Source organism: Dromaius novaehollandiae, chromosome W (genome assembly GCF_036370855.1).
Source record: "Dromaius novaehollandiae isolate bDroNov1 chromosome W, bDroNov1.hap1, whole genome shotgun sequence".
In the NCBI taxonomy this organism is placed as follows: Eukaryota; Metazoa; Chordata; class Aves; order Casuariiformes; family Dromaiidae; genus Dromaius; species Dromaius novaehollandiae.
Window position 1 is genome coordinate 22,039,209 of NC_088130.1, and position 18,045 is coordinate 22,057,253.

Below are 18,045 nucleotides of genomic sequence, written 5' to 3' on the forward strand. Positions count from 1 at the left end.
CATTCAGCGATCTCATCCCTCATGGATGTTAGAAAACAGTTTCACAGACTGAGATGGGATGAACCACAACGATAGATTTTCGTGACACACGCTAAGGATTCAGCTGGAAAAGTTTAGAAATGTCCTGCTAGCATATAAATCAAACTGTTACTCCCTTGCTTTTGTAACACAACAATGCAATCACAACTGCAAGGCAAAAAGAAAAAGCCATTAAAACTCAAGACAGCAGACAAGTTACAAGGAACTCCGGTTGCACTTTCACACCACCAGACTGAAACATTTCCAGTACTTAAACAATAATTACATCCTGGGTATGTAGAATACCGGGCACTTTGGTGCAAAGAATTCTTTCTAGCAGACCCTTTACTGGTATACCACCTACTGCTATATACATTTTAAGTAACACTAATATTTCAAGATTCTTGATTCCAACAAATGTAACTAAGGGATTCATATATGAAGCTAGAAAGTACACACTATTTACAAGATAAATACAAATTATATGATTATCTTGAAATTTCCTTTTACCACAGAACAAATATGTACTCTATATATTACAAACAGATTCTTATAGCATTACTTAAGAATGCCTTTTCCTGACAGATATAGGAGCTTTGTCCATTAAAGAAATGCAAGTTCTGGCTCCAAGCACAAATCTTCTAATTGCTGATAAAATACTGTTAAAATTCTTTAAATGTAGTAAGTCTCTCTATATTTTAAGATCTCTTGAAGAATGGATTTTAAATACCCCAGGTAAGTCGAGACTAAATACAGAAAATGAACACAAAATAAATACAAAAATTTACCACGAAATGAAGTAGTATAGGCTGTGGAAGAGAATGTTACATTACATTTTCACAAAAAGGATATGGTTACACAAGAAGCTACATTAAACTATGGATGGTATTGTGGTGCATCACAGGACAGTTTGCTGAGGTCAAGAGCCAGATTCAGCAGGTGAGCACGTACCTGACTCTGCTGGGATTTAAGCATATGCTTAAAACAATGACAGCATGTGGCCTAAATGAGAAAGAACATGGCTCAATATATTTGAAGTTGAATGTACAAGAATTAGTCAAAGCTCTGAATAGGTATGATAAGTATCATTAAAGCATTAAAAAAAAAAAAAACCCTTAACCACAGAGATACTTTAAGATAACCACAGTGGCTGAATAAAGTTATTTTACTCAATAATTAGCCTATAATTGTACCTTTAATACTTTCTTATTATCTTGTATTAATCCTATATTTTTATTTTACAAATAAATACCATTATAGCTGGTAATATCAACTCTATAAACAAATACACAAAATTATACTGCATATCAAATCATTAACATGCTGATTAGAGTGTTTCATTTTCAAAAATTATTAATATTTAATTAATACATACACAGGCTAACTGAAGTTCAATCATTGATTTTCTAAACTCTATTCAAAATTGTAAGCTTACAAAGCTGGATGTAAACATCAAAATTAACCTTCCTAAACATGTTCGAAGCCCTACTGCCTCCTAAAAGATATTAGTAAAACAGATTTAGTAAGAAAACAATAAATAATTTCTCTGATATAATCTGAAAAAACAAAAGATGATCTTGAAACTAAATGAAAAAATTTTTTCTTCATTTTCAACTTTCTAAAATACATTGTTAACTGCTTCAAATTAAAATAAGTTAAAGTAAAGGAGGAGAAGGAATTGTGTGAAGCAGCAAGTCCTCGATCAATTGTTTAAGGCAGAAAGACTTTTTTTTTTTTAAGGAATGATAAGTGGTCAGTAATTAAAAGTAAGATTGGTGCTTATGAAATTACCATCAAAACTCCATTCAGAGAGATTTATTCTGTGTTACCCTTCCACTGTTCAGATTAAGTTTTAAACACTTAAAACAAAACACTGAAAAGTAATACAATTTCAACGTGTTGCAACCTAGCTATTTTGCATCTTGTTACAACACAGTATGAAACCAGATTCAGCTCTCTTGGTGTGAAAACCTGGCTCACTGCCCTTGCAAAAGCATTGTCATTAACATAAACTCAGGAGGCAGGTAAGGTAAGGTGGAAATGCATCTTAGAGGTTCATAGAAAACAAGAAACTAACCAATTTTAAGATGGACTTCTTAGCAAGGTCATAGAAGACATTGGTGTTCAAAAGCCACATTGGACCATTCTATTTACTTAGGCATTTGCAGCTCCTGGATACACTTCTGAGCTATGGTATTTCCCACAAAAATAAATATTCATAAAGTGAAACTGAGTAAGATGTCTAGGGCTAGCTTTTCCACAAAAGCGCTTAAAAGAGGCTCCTGCTCCTATAGCGTGAAGTGCTTACTCTCAAATAAGTCAGTGACTTTATGACCATGACTTTGCTGTGAAAGAGGATATTGTGAAAAGCCAGTTGTACAAATGGAAAATTGAGACAGGCCTAGATTAAGTACCATATTGGAAATTTGCATAGAAAGTCTTTTGCAGGTTAAATGGTGAACCCAAGTTCTCTGAATGCCAACAATCTTACCCACAAAAAAATTATCTTCCCTTTATATGGGACACATTTAGAGGATCTTCTGTTCAGGACAGTTTCGATATTTTGGGGGTAAGCCAATGTATGGCGCAAAAATTCAGAGCTTATAAAACTTTTGTTGATTCTGTGAATTTTGTGGAGCAGCAAGCCTGCAGACATGTCAGAGAATGTCTGCGACCTAGATGGTTTAAAAACATGCAAGAACGCCTTCATTCTGCTGGGGAGGAACTTGTTTTACTTCATTTCCTCATCTAGTCTGTATGTCCCTCTGCTTGTACTCCCACTCCGAATTCCCTACAGTATTCAGACAGTAACATTTACAACAAAAGAAACAAATTTAGTTGTGCTAGTGAATACCAGAAAAAATTCTGGCCACAGTGATTAGCTGTATTTCTCATGACCAGGTATACACTTCGATCAATCATATTTTAAATGGTAACCTGAAATAACCTTTCTTTACCGAAGCCTAACAGGATGCTTATTCGTTGACATCCAACCTGACAGTTTTCAATGCTAAAATGTTACAAAAAAACATACAGACACCCACCTCTTACAAAACTCTTCTTTCTGACCTCCACTGACTTCTCTTCTCCAAGCGCACCTGCTACATTTCCGTTTGCAAGTCTGGCAGGACTCCTCACCCGCACCCACGCTTGGTCCTTTGGAGAACTGGCGCCAAGCCACCCCCAGCTCTGAGCTTTACCTGCCTTGTTGAGCAATGAGAAATGCACGTCAAAGTTACGACATGCTGTAAATGACAAGTCTAAAGACTTGCTCTTTGGCGCTGACCGACTGGAAATTTCCCTTGCCCCCACAGCAACTGAATGCCCTACAGCATGCATTTGTAATTGCCTTACGTTTTTTCCATGATTGAGTCTCAGCAAAAGAGAAGAAACAAACCAAAAAAAAAAAAAAAAAAAAAAACCTTTCCAGTGACCCTCCCGCCTCAACGTAGGCTGTTGTTGACATCTTCTAGAAAAACAGGCACGCACTGCAGGATCCAACTCTAACCATGGGAAGAAGCTGGAAGAGGGGGAAAAAGACTTTTCCACACTTCTTCATCCCAGTGAAACCAGCCTCACTGAAAACATGGTGGCAGCCTCTCTTTCCTCCTTTCCATTCCTCAGAAGAAGCATGGTGTGGGGACTTCTACTGCTATTACCACCCTGCCCCATTGCAGACCAGAACCCAACTCCATGAGATGCTAGAGATACTCAGCAAGATTATCCCTGCCTACAGGGCTTATGTCCTAAGGGTTCCTGTTCTGCAGTGCACGAATATTTGAGCTAGTTTCAAATTAACAATATCAAGTACCAATAGCAATTCTGCCACAGCAGCATACGGCTCAGTGCGAGATGGTTTACCACGCTTCTCAGCAAACTCACAAACCCAGCAAACAAACAAAAGAAAAATAACTAAATCCATCCTTGGCATTTTGCTAAGTTGGATGGAAGACATGTTCTTTCACTTCATTTTTTTTTTTTTTGTGGTCTTTATTGTGTAGATGCTTGTTTGATTCATTACCAGTCATTATTTGTATCCATGCTATTTACATCTTTTGCAACAAAATGAAGACCTGATGGCGCCTGAATTTTCCACTATTGTTTTTAATCTCTGCAAAACTAGATGTTACCAAAGTTAGAAATTTATAATATAGTAAATTTATGATTTAGAATATAGTAAATTTGCACCACCCCCCTAAAATAATGTGGCAAGCATTTCAAGGGAGTTCTATTCAGAGACTGTAATGTCAGTATTTTATTAGAAAATGCTTCCTAGTAAACAAGTGAGATGGAAGCATATCTTGGAAAACAACGCCATTATAGCTGATGCTTTAACTGAAAACAGATCTGAGAATACAGGATCAAATGGTACAGTATCAGATTTAATTTTTTTCTTTCTTTTTTTTTTATGTAAATAGGAAACCCTGCTCTTTGGCAATACCATAAGATAATGAAACTGGGAAAAATTAAGATTACACAGCAACAAAATAGTTTGAAAACAGCATCTAATTACTTTCTCTCCAGAAGACCCTGGAGCTATCAAGCTATCAGAACATTGCACTTACACTCCTGAGATCAATAAAATGCCGGAAACCCTGTCTTTCATAAAGCACCAGAAAAACTCCATTTACTATTTCTGAGACATCTTATTACTTGGGAATCTCAACCAGTACTGAGATTACAAGCAAATGGTATCAGTTTTAAAAGGATCTTGTTTGTACAGAATCACATAGGTGTGTCAACTTCAGATGTATTTAAAAAAAGAAGCCTCATTCCGCTACAATAAGTAGATATTATTGAAACAATCAACTGAGGTCACTCTATTTAAGGCAAAAGCTATCTCCAAAATGACTCATAATTCTGACATATTAGGTAAAATGGAATTCAATTTATACATGCCAAGAAAATTGTTGACCTTCTTTTGACAGAGGCAGACTTTTTAGCTGAGTGTAGTAAAAGGCTTAGGCAAACTAAATCTGGAAATACTAGCTTTTTGTTTTCCATTTTGTTGCAGTCAATGTTACCAGGACATTTTACTAGCTATCATAAATCTTTCAAAACATTAACTGTGGTCACAACATTTTATATAGCACGTGTTGTACACCTGTTGGATTTCTGACAAGGGATGAGAGGAGATATTACCTGAACAATCAGATAACATACTGCATGGCCTAATGAAAGGATTCAGGTGCTTAGTCTCTGACATTTGAAATGGTTTATCTTTAATAAAAAAAACTTTGGAAAAAAACACTACGTAGAGGAAATGCAATTACTATTCACTATAGTATAGTATCAGTAAAGCAACAGCTTGCAAATCATATAACAGAAGAATTTTTGTCTAAAAATTGCAAATTCTATGCGTTCCTTAATGATAAGTTTACTTTGAGTCTTTACAACTTGCAGTGATATGACAGTGTGCTAAGATTTTGTACTTTCTTAAACATCACATCATACGCAATAGAAATGCAATCCAATGGACTGAATGGAGAGGAAGAACATGCTGGGCTCCCTTCCTGATTCTGTCACTCGCTAGCTCATTGATCTTGCGCAGGTCATTCAACCTGTCAGTATTTCCAGCTATAGAAATTATGCTCTTTCTCATGCCTTTTGAAAACTACTTTGAGATGATACTGTTGTGAGAACAAACCTTCCAGGGCATGAGCATGCTTTTAAGTATGTTCATCTAGACACTATTCATCAGTCAAAATTTCTACTTTGATGCGAATACTGAGTTAGATGGAAACAACAAACAAAACTTCACAGCCAGTTAAGTACGCAGTCACAATGTCCACCAAGCACAACTGCACGTTTGTGCCAGGATCTGCTGAATCATTTTGCTGGCACAAAGGCAGAACAGAAAAGCAGGCAGCAGGATGCTGAAACAAGGCAGTGCCTAGCTTCCAACCCGGGCAGCTCCAGAAAGGACGCAGCCTCCCTTAGAAACAATCATTCCCTCAGTTTCTCCCAATTAACGTGACTCCAAATTGATGCCAACATAAAATCAGCATCATTATACCATCTGCCCCTTAAACTGTAACATTTCACACTAATAATTCACCATTATGCTATTTATACATAAGACATTAGCTAACAGCAAACAACCAACATGGCTTAGAAGGTACATGTCTCAGAGACTCAATGTGAACCGCCACAGTGGAAGGCTACAAAGGGTAGGGAAACTCAAATGTGCATGCACTAGCTTGAATAAATAATTCCCCAGTATGTATTTGCTGGCATAATACTTGAAGAGAGTGAGAAAATATCTACTGATGTCCATCTGCTGGGCTTAGTACTAAGCTTTGTGTAATGATCCACCAGTCATTTGCCCTATAAATCATTGCTCCTTTCAATTACTTAAGCATTATAATATCAAAATATGCATGCACAAAAATACTGCTGTACAGAAGTACAGCATATACTAGGCCTCAGTTTACAGTTACTTTATGCTTGTTCTTTTAGTACAGGCTTATTTTTCTAAAAACTGACACCTAAATGCATTTATTAAAATCTATGAAATAATTATTTGCAACAGCTATTTGACTCAGAATTTTATCTGTCAATAACATAAGAAAAAAAAAAACAGAAAGAACAATAATCCAGACCACCTCAAATTTAAAAGATAGCTCGCTCCCCTGCAGGTTATTCCAGAATCTGAAACATGAGACTATTTTTGACTAAGCTAACAAAAACTCTTAAAGACAGAGACACCATGATCCCAAAAACCCACCAACTGTAGGAAAAGAATCTTCAGTGCTTACTGGTCTAAACATACATATTCCTTTCATCAGCTAAGAACAAATTTAATTTCTATGTAAACATCTCTGCAAGTCTTTTCCTAAAGAAGTCCTATTTTTTTTAAATCATCGTATGTCCCTAATGTTTGAATAATAAAATAAAGTCAGAAACTGCTCATTAAGTTACAGAAGAGCTGTGAGCATCAGTATAGAGCAAAAGGATCTCATTTCTGTGAAGAAGTAAGAAAGAGGGAGCATACACATAAGCAGGACAGGGGAATAGAAGAGCGCTGCAGCCAAACCACCATGGGAAGCATAAAAACACTTAGGTCTAGTCGATTTTGATCCCAATGCAATAGCCTTGAGATTTTCCAGCCAGAAGGAATTTTACAGGGGCAGTGACAACTGACAACACTGAAATGAACTTAGCTCAGCTGAAATCAAGGGACCTGTGCTGATTTATACCACATGAGAATCTGGCTTACTGTTTTACAGAAATGCATGATTAGTCAAGCAAGCAACTAATTGGAGTTACTCTGGATTTACATAGTGTGAAATAAGAAGCTAGCCCCAAAACACTCATGGCCATGGTAGGGCTTTCCAAACACCTCTAGCTGTAGCATGATACTTTTAATAACTCTAAAAAACATAAAACAAAAAATTTCTACTTTCTAAACTTCAAAATACTTCAGGAAATTAAATGCCCTTCAAAAACTGTATTTTACATTTCTGTCTACTTTTCAAAACTATCAAAAATAAAACGTTAATACATTTTTGTTTGATTGCCAAGATATCCAGAAAAGCATAAATTTCTTCTTTTGTGTTGCTTTCTCTGATTAAGATTCTAAAATTTCACGAACATACTAAAACACTCTATCAGTATGGAAGAAAAATCACCTGAAAGACCTCTGTGCAGGAATATTTGGAAGATCGGTACCATATATTTTGTTTCAAAATCAAGAATAAAGTTATATCTTTCAAAGGTATTTTGACACATGTTTTTGATTTTGAGTAAACATTTTTTGGTTGACAGGGCTCTTGCTTAATGTTAAACCATTAAATCATCATATAAATCACTCTGTTATTCTAAGACACAATGAAAAAGTACTAATTGAAGAGTGCACAAGCCCTGTACTTCAAGCAGAATACAACAGGAAACACAGAAAAGTGTTATTTGCCACCTAAATACATGAAAATTTTGTCTGTATAACTGAATACTGGCACATACTCCAGCTAGCTTAAATGGGTATACATGTCCAGTCTGAAAACTGTGATTCTTGGCATTTAATGAATAAACAATAAATCTAAGTTATCTGTGTAGTATCCATCACTGAGAAGAACTATGATCCAACACGACAATCCTTTCCAATAATGAAATCCATCCTGTAATGTTTCTTTCTCAAGACTTTCATTTCTGCATTGTGTAACTTGCTACAAAGAACACCTTGACTGCCTCACGTACATCTACAGTTACGTTAACATTTCAGAGAATTGCCTTATTACTCTCTTCACTGTAGATGAAAGTCTGTATTGTGGTGTATCCATTTTTTTTTTCTTTTTTTGCAAACTTTGGACAGCTGGGAATTGTTCAGTTGATACTGCATTAGCATTTTTCATCTACTTCCTTTGGCAAATTTTATAATTTACAGCAGGTTAAACATTCCTGGAATGTGCCGTCTCCCCTTTGCCTATAAACGTGGTGTATGAAGATCTACAGTAAGATCAAACTACTTCTGCTTATCTTTGAACAAACTTTTACACATGATCTAATCTGAGCCTAAAAATCAACTTTTGGATTTTCAGAACCTAATGAGAACAAAAGCAAAAATACAAGATGCTAAACTGAAACAGCCATCCCTCTACAGGTACTCATGCCTTTATATCTAAAATTGCAATCCTAAAGATACTGATGTAATGCATGCATCCTAGTAAGATGATTTAAATATTCTCTCTAAGAGAAAGCACAAAGTTCTCCCTAGTTTTTCAACACTGTTCCTTAGATTAGCTCACAAATGATGGCTGATATATGTTTCAGAGAGATTAACTTGATAATAGTGAGCATGGGCCCATGCAACTGAAATGCACATGGAAAAAAATGATACATTGAATTCTGGGAAAGGTGGTATTTCAAAACTGTGTTTTTACCCATTCATATGGAAAACTAAGAATTATATTCATATAATAACTGTTGAAACAACAGGAAATAAGCAATCTTGGCTTTTGCCCCACAATTCCAGTTACATGGGAAGAGCTACACATACAAAGTAAGTTTCAATTCCTGAAGAAAATACTAACCAATTATATCCAGTGTGGCGAAGTCACCCCACAAAATGCAAAAACAGCCAGACAAGCATTTTGCTCATCACCGTGTTAATACTACAAACCCATAGTTTTCTGCATACTTACTACCAACATATTGTTTCACTTGCACGTTTCATCCAAGCTTCCTCACCATAGAGGTCTCATTGACTTATACGTCAGCCAGTTCTTTCACTTCACTTACCGTTCTAGGGACAAATTCGGAGATGAACAGTCATTCTATTCCCTCCAAGATTCAACTAAAGACAAAACATTTTTCAAGGAAAATCCTTTGAATACCATCACTTCATCTGTGAAATCCAGATACCAGCCTATTCTAAGTAACCCATCATTGCATCAACGTCCAGTAGGCAAAGGCTTCCCAGAGGGGCTGATGGCTCTGATCTGTTAGTCACATAATTCACAAGAATCACTGCTTTCAGAGGCTTCAAAACCTAGACAATTTACATCCTTGATGCAACAGTTTAATATTTCCCATCCTAAGCTCTGCATGGGGAAATCCTGACTAAGATATATTGCCAGCTCTGATCTTCAATTTAGATACTGCATAAGATTACTAAAGACTTTTCTTGTCAAATCACTTCCTCTTTCAGGTGGAAGCACTTTGTGAGCATTTTGTCTTGTCACATGACAAAACGAAAGAGCCTCTGAACACTAAACACTTATACCAAATTCACCTAAGACTGAGGCATCAATTAGTGGAAAAACACTCTGCATTTTGAATCACTAACTGCTGGGAGAAACATTCCACTTAGAAATATTCTTCATTTAGAAAGATTCTTTATTGATATCCTCCTCAGACATACTCACATAGTCTTGGGATGAAGAAATAGTAAGAGGACTGAGAAAAAGTGAGATAATACAGTTTAGATCAGAATTCTCTTCAAATCTTTGCTACTGATACGAAACAGGTCAAAAAAAAAGAAAAAAGAAAAAAAAAGAAAAAAAGATGGAAAAATCCCTACTTCTTCTCTACCTAAGAGGGAGCACAAGCATGCCACTCAGAATCTGACTGTGGACTACAATAGTTTAACGGTCCATTATTGTTGTCCTAATCTTGCTGAAACTATTTAGATTTGGAAAGCTTGTATTTACTTAAAGAAATGTCACAGGCTGCCACTGCCATCAGCCAAATGAAATTCTAGGGTACAAAAACATGCCATGACATTAGATGAATAAAAGTTTTATCAGTTCAGACCAGAAATAAGTTTGAATCTTTCATGCCCAACATGGCAATTACTACCTCTCCCACCAGACCTTTATATTGAAAAGCTGTCCTCCCAAGAGTGCGAGCTAAATTAATGACAACTGATAGAAAAACCATGTGCAGCTAGCACTCACTTAATTGCAGCTGCCAGAATGTCTTGCACAATAGTTCACATCCTGATGTTTCTGAAAAGTTACACACAGTTAATAAACCCTCTATTACTCCATTGCATTATAGTCTTATGAAAACTTTTTAAAAATCATAGGCATATTCTGACTAAAGATAAATCCACTGCATGCTAAATACATAATGAACATCCTCATTTAGCTTGAGACCCTTGTTTAATATTAAAATATTAAAACCATTCAGTATTAAAGTTTCAATGAGATTTAAAAGAATAAAGCTTTAAAGCATTTGTTAAAAGAACGAGATAGAAACATTTCACTCATATACACTATTTTGTTAGCAACGTATACAAATATAAGAAAGTATTATTGGATTTTAGACAACTTTTGCTAGTTAAAAATATCCATTACAGATGCCGTTGCGTTCTTTTAGCTTCACATATCTGTAACAGTCATCTTATGAAGCTGTCTATATAAACAGTTTCTTGCATATATTTACTTACCAACAGTATCACACGGTTCGTCTTTATGTACACAGAAATCCTTCCTAGAATTGGGAGGGGGAAAAAGAAAAGTGTTAAGCAAGCCAAATGATCATATTGGTAGCAACTCTGTGACCTATTTACAAATACTTTGTATGGCTCAACGAATAACTACAGAACTCTATTGTCTCAGCAGAGACCATGGGGAAGCAAAGGCCAGGATTACCCAGAGCACTTTAACATTAGTTTAACCTCAGAAGAGATTTAGGAGTAGTCAGGTGACAAAAAATGTACCATGTATTTAAGTTGCATTGTACATAACTTCTGCTTTTTCTCCATTCCAGTCTCTTGAAATGTATGTCTAAAGTTAGTCTTCAGAAGTTTGCAGAAGTTGGTCTTTCTCTCATTTGAAATGAAAGCATCTGTAACGCTCAGCATCAGATTCAAAAGCAGCAGTGACTATCTTTGCTCTAGATGTGGTATTACAGACAGTTTTTGTGCTCATAAGAAAATAGTAAAAATGACTAGAAGGAAACATGGAATAAACACATGCATTTCTGCTAGGGCATCCACCCCATCATAGCAGAAAATTTACAAATCAGCTCACTTGGCAAAGGCCCAGTTTTTATTCCAGCCATAGCTCTATAAATAAGATGACTTAACTGCATCAAGTGGAATAAACATTTTATCCCTATGCTGAACAGCATCTGCTTATGATTCATTTCAATTTCACAGCTATTTTACCTATCCTCAGAGACTAATGACAAAGTTATCAACAGAATAAAGGAGAAGCTTCTTTTAATGGAATGTTGATTTTAAAACTCACGTTAATATTTTATTTTAAAACAAAAGATAGGGCTGCTGATATGCATAAAGTGGAAAAAAAACCATGCACTGCATCTAAGCTGCACATGCACTGCATCTCCTGAATTTTATTCAGATCTGTGCTCAAACAAAGAAGCTTTTGCTCTTTTGTTGCACCAGGGAGTAATGTCCCCTATTTTTAAACTGGCATACAGGCCAGAGATACTCTATCTTTCTATGCCATCTATGAAGCTAGGTGTGGGTGTGGATCAGTGGAAGTTTACTAATATCTGATATATCCTGCAAAGAATTACTCTATATATGGATTTCCTGCTTCCAATATTGATTTAGTTATTAAATATTATTCCTTGAGTAAAGGTCTTTGCTTTTTATATCCAGAAAGTTCCAAAGTGTGCATTTGATGTGTGCCTGTAAACTGAGGACAATGTAGTCAGTTAACCTTTTATTAAGCTTTTTTAAGCTATTAAGGCAGGGCTAAGATTCAATCAGATAATTACACCTCCTAACAGCTCCAGAAGAAACACTGAAGTTAGAAGTCAGTTAAGCAGTCCTCTTAATATGGGTTAGGCTGCACCTCACTTTTCCTTTCCAAATGTTGCCTTTTTATGGAACAGTACCAAATAATCAAAGCTCGTTTTCTTTCAAAAAATTTCTTACAGGGGTGTTACTATCCAGTAACTAGACGTTTGCTAGCATCTACAAGAACTGTTTGGTGCTTAAGAAGAGAGAGCAGACTGGCGATACTTACCATTTTTGCAGATGCAACTACTCCAAGTGCCTTTTGTTTGCTGTTTGCTTCCCACAGACTATTCCCACATAGCGACTTAGGCCCAAGAGCAATCTCAAGAGGCTGGCAAATTTCTGACACTTGTTAAAGGCCACACAGTCAGAGACGTGGCGTTTTAGCTTTGGATTCTGCAGTGCCCACTGCCAGACAACTACTGAGCAGAACAGCAGCACGAGAAACTAATCCTCAGAAAAAAGTGATAAAGAAACTCTGGGAAGCCACTTAGATGAGCCTTAGAGATGGAGCCAAAAGGGGTGAACAAGCAACTATAATCAGACACAGAAGGAAGTTCTTTCCTTTTTTTTGAACCTGCAACGAATTGCATTAATGCACTGGGTTGTAACACAATTCTTTGTTTTGTGCTATGTCACACAAGGGACTTATTGTATTGTTAAGCAACATGACAGAACGATTAGAAATGTGGTACTTGTGGTGAAGCAAGAGAACATGCATAGAGACAATCGAAGGACATAGATGGGTCCCCCATGTACACACGTACAACCACCATAAATACTAACTGATGTTACAACAAGTCAAAAAGAGAGAGCATGCCTTCAAATTTAAAAGGCGGCCATCTGACATTTGAAAGTTACTAATGTCCAAGAGGTTTCTGCTTATGTAATAGCTTTCTTCTCATATACCAAGTTGTTTCTGTTTTGTTTTCCCTTGCTGGCTGAGTCCAGCTATGGTTAGACTATGCATCCCAGAGCTGGGGGAAACGGCACTGCTATGTTTCGGCAAGAGGGAAGTGCTATATGCCAGTCTTAGTTCCTTATTTACACTGAAAACAATGCAATACCTTCACTATTTTCTAAGGATGCATTACATGCATTTGAGACTAGGCTCCTTAGTAAAGATTTACAGCTCTAGATAGACCTACAAATGACTCGCACAGAAATTGTTCTCTAATTCCTACAAGATAACTTAAATATATCATATTATGCCTACATTCCAGTGTGTGTGCACATGTATATGTACACATATATAAACATACATATACACACATACATACACCTGCACACTCATCTATCTAGCTCCACACCTGTTGTTACTATTAAATGCAATTTACTGATACAAAACACACTAGTTTACAGTCTCTTATTCGTTACATTCAATCGTCATGCTGAAACTACACAAAAGAGAGGATACGAACACCTCCAAAGCATCAGATGGTATAAACAGAGCAATGAAGCACACTGCAAAGCCCTAAAGGAAGTCCAGCCACTGCGGTTATTTGCCTTTGTTCTTTTCCTCCCTTTTCTTAACAATAACAGGGCCTTAGCCCTATTATTTCGCATTATATTAGTATTATCGTTAATGCATATAGAAGATTTTGTGGCACAAATAAATAACTCTGAAGCTAACATCTAAAGCTGGAATCTGTGGTTAAAATGCACGGAAATCCCTTTCCAATCAGTACCCAGCACACAACTTCCATTACTCTTAATGGGTAGTTAGCATGCACACAGAGGGGAAAGCAGGCCCTTATTCAAGGGAGAGAAAAAAGGAGCTTTCATGAGATTTATGACAGATTTCCAAGCTTGAATGAACTGGCTAAGGGTAGGAAAGAATTCTAAGCAAGAATGGGTAACTACTACTCCATTGTTAAGAAACTACATCAATTTAGTGAATTTTTTAAACAGTAACATATAGCACTATAGAGTGCCTTCAGGACAAAACAAAGACTAACTATCCAGTTTCCAAATATAAAGCATCTCATTATACTCTTTGTTAAAATAAATCCGGATGTGTAGATGGGATATACAACAGAAGACAGGAAGAACAGCAGAGGAAGAATAAAGGAGAAATCAGACTTAATTTTCTATGAAGAGTTTGCACCAATCTGTCACTTTAGATAAGTTAAACTCTTATTTTAGGCACACCAGTCAAAAGATCTATTTCTTGTCCAAACTGATTTACCATTTCCTCCCATATGGAAACACAGAGGACAGATAATGGATTCTACCAGCCTACCACATCTTCATTTTGTCTTTCACCCTGCTTTCCATTTCCTAACTTCTCTAATGTTGATAATTTTGACAAGTGTAATGGCAGATTTGGAACTGGGGTCTACATCAAACAAAATTTCTCCTGCCATCATTGATGTAGAGTCTAGGATATTAATCTTTATTTATTTATTTAAAAGATATAAGAGATTTGGGGGTTAATGCCAAAATTTTCACAAATCGCAAGGTTTTTTATATAGAACAGTTGCAATTAGTGGCCCCCTTGGCAAAATAACATTTTCACTATGCTAAAAATGTCTTCATTCAGATTGTACCAACTGAAAAATGACAATGCTGTAAATGTTCTTGTCTTTTCACGTTACAGAGTGTTCTGAAAAGAGTTCAGTATATAAACTAAGTCCATGAAACACACCAACCGAGGCACTTTTTAAAAAAAATATTAAATGAAAATCAATTTTGGAAGTTACCAACCATGAGATAAATCATACACTATTAGGTTGGGAATTTAAACAAACAGTCTTATTATCACAGGTGCTATTTCAGAAAGGGCTTAGTAATTTCAGAGTAAGCCTCAAATGCACTGCGTATTTTAGAAGAGTCAGCAAATGCTAAAATTAAATATTTAAAGTAGCTGACAGATGGCTTTGGCTCCTTAAACTTGAACCAAGATTAAAAACAATGATATGAATAGGTTGTCTTCTAAAGGTCATGTATCAGTCCAGTTAAAAAATGGCAGCTCAAAACTGTGGTAAGTGAATCGAGTATGAGACTACCTCAAAACAGAAAAAGAAATATAAGTACAAAAGCCAAGCAAGGTGTTTTTGAATCAAGTCCTACAGAATCTAGACTTGGCAATAGCCTTGAACAATGATCCAGAAGAAAACAGGAAAGCACTACTGGTAAAGTTTGCAACTGAACTTAAATCGAGTAGAATGCAGATGGCAATAAAGACAAATCAATTTTTTCAGATGGCTCAGCTAAAAAATTTGTATTTTACAAACTAGACCCCCAAAGCAGACCAGTTATTGTAACAATGTGACAGTAGAAAAGGACAAAAAAAATGGAAAATAGGCATTTGAAAACACAGGCATGAGGAGTTTTATACAAGGAAGTGAACATTCCCCTTAGATATCAGATATCAGAAATATCATATAGCAGTAGTACTAGTACAAGAGTTCACATGCAGGAAAATATCAGAGATGGCAGTAGTACTAGTACAATGGTTCACATGCTGCTGTGCCCAACTTTGGTGCTTAAGCTTCAAAAAACCATTTGAAAAATAGGAAAAGGTCTGGAAAGAGCTATGAGAATGATTACATGTCTAGAAAACAGGCTTAAAAAGCTCTCTTACTTAATCTAAGAGAAAGATGAGTTGTGACTTGACTGCAGCCTAGAAGTATTTACATAGGGAGGAGCTTTCTAACAGCTCTTTAGCTGCAAAGCGTATGAAGAGATTCATGTTTGAAAGCTGAAATGACACAAATTACATTACTTTCAGACTTAAGAGTTGCATCATATTTCTAAATAACCATAGCAGCAATTTACTTCAGAACACAAATAATCCGCCTTTATTTTAAAATCTTTATATTAAGGTCAGCCACATTTCTTACCCATAGTACTAATCAAGTGTAAAAATAACTGACTAAATTTAATGCTAAGAGGCCAGTCTACATAATCATGAAAAGTTTTAAAATCAAGTTGAGGTGCATGTGATGAAATATAACAGCTCAGTAAGAGTGAAAGACATTACTGAATGGAACATGTGTAGCCTGAGCACTACAGCTCTAAAAAACAAGCTGACAGGGATAGGTAAAGTCATGCAGAGTTTCCTCACATATAGTATTACAAATATTGTCAGCTTCTCGGACACCTTGAAAGTCAGAAGAGAAAAATAAATAGCCTGAGGATGACTTAAAATTAGTGGGATTTTTAAAACAGACAAGAGAAAAAAATATAGAATTCTTAAAGCTGTGACAAATACACAGGATTTTTTTTTTTTTTTTTTTAAAGAACAACCTTCCAGGTCTAAGATCTGCTGTTTGCATGTTTCCACACTTTGTTCTGTGCCTGCAATCCTATTAAGGAATGCACAAAATTAAGGACAACTGAGGTTCTCATGAACTCCCTTGATATCTGCTGCTGCTGTCATAAGAAAAAACAGTAAATACAGCAAAACTTTGCAAAAATAGCAGGGCAGTTGGCAGTACTGAGATTACAACAATGGAAAAACTACAAAGATGAAATTAAGAATCTTTTCTTCTCTTACTATGCTAACTCTCAGGAACTCATTTTTACAGGGTTTTGCATTTCACTGGAAGTTCAGAGTTAGCAGTAACAGTTTAATAACCAAATCTCTATCCCTTTACGTTTTACCAATTCTGGATAGCCAGACTCAGCAATCTTTCTGGGAGAACCTGCCACATTAGCAATTCACAGCTTTCCACCTCCCACTTTCTTGAACATGAGGGATTTTTGGTGCAAATCATTATCAGAAAAGTAGTAAAGAGCAAAGTCAGAACTGAGTCTGAACTCTGTGTTATACCACTGTAAGGAACAGTAATCCTCTTGCGCGTTAGAAGATAACAGCAATGCTTAATAAATTCTTGTTCCAGCTTTGGGGAGAATTCCATGTTCTGGAAACGTTTGAAAAATGAAATAACATTTAGACAATCTAAGTACTGTTTACACCATTTTCTACTGTTAGAGAATCAATCATTCCTAAGAGTGAAAATTCCTCACAACATTGTTTTACTTACATATGATCTGGAGTGAAGGAACTACAGATACTGTAGATAAACATGAATAATCTGCTGATTTATACAGCAATACTGCACCTTCACAGCGTATCAGCTAAATATTAAGACAGAGATCTTTCCCATCACACACACATGTGAAAAGGGCAGTTCAGAGAAAGTGAATACAACCGCAACTTTTTGATCTGCATATTTATATGTTTTTCCAAAAATCACTGTGACACACACCTGTGGACTGGAGAGGCAGATAGATACGATTGAAGTTAGGTCCTGCATCATTCCTGTATCCTTTTTTCTATACTTAGAAGGCTTGATAATCTTGACTGCAACAGGGGTCTGGTAAGAACTCAAATATATGAACAGAGAGCAACTGTGGATGCCATGGGCCTTTTTCTGCCTTACTTCCAGTTAAGCTATTCAGACCAGACAATCTTTGCAGATATCTTCCTACATAGTGACTACTAATATCCTCTCAGTAGTCACAGAAATTGAGGCTTCTCCCTGTGCAGCTGCACTTTATAGCTTAAAAGGCAAGGAGGCACTGTTGATGTACCGAAGTTTACTCTTCCACAGAGGAAAACACTTCCTGATGCATTTGGTCCATATTTGGACCAGATGATCTCCAGAGGTCCCCTCCAAACCCAACTATTCTGTGATATGTATAATAGCTAAAGTAACAGTGCTAATTCATAACTATGAATCAGATTGTTTTATCAAGAGAGTCCTTAAAACGATTTCTGTCTTAATTCTCACATTCTCCTTATAACAAACCTCCTCGGTGATCCTTTCTACACACACTATACAAACTTTTTCTTTTCCTCTTCCTTT

The 18,045-nt window shown here is 36.2% G+C and overlaps 1 protein-coding gene across 3 annotated transcripts in view; it reads right to left on the bottom strand.

The window, feature by feature from the left end:
• LOC112991247 (A disintegrin and metalloproteinase with thrombospondin motifs 19) overlaps positions 1 to 18,045 on the bottom strand; it is a 149,331-nt gene that overhangs the window by 86,387 nt on the left and 44,899 nt on the right. For all 3 annotated transcript variants that reach the window (XM_064500944.1, XM_064500943.1, XM_064500945.1), the window contains one exon: positions 10,907 to 10,950. In XM_064500944.1, the coding sequence (XP_064357014.1) occupies positions 10,907 to 10,950 (44 nt within the window). The remainder of the gene's footprint in view (positions 1 to 10,906; positions 10,951 to 18,045) is intronic.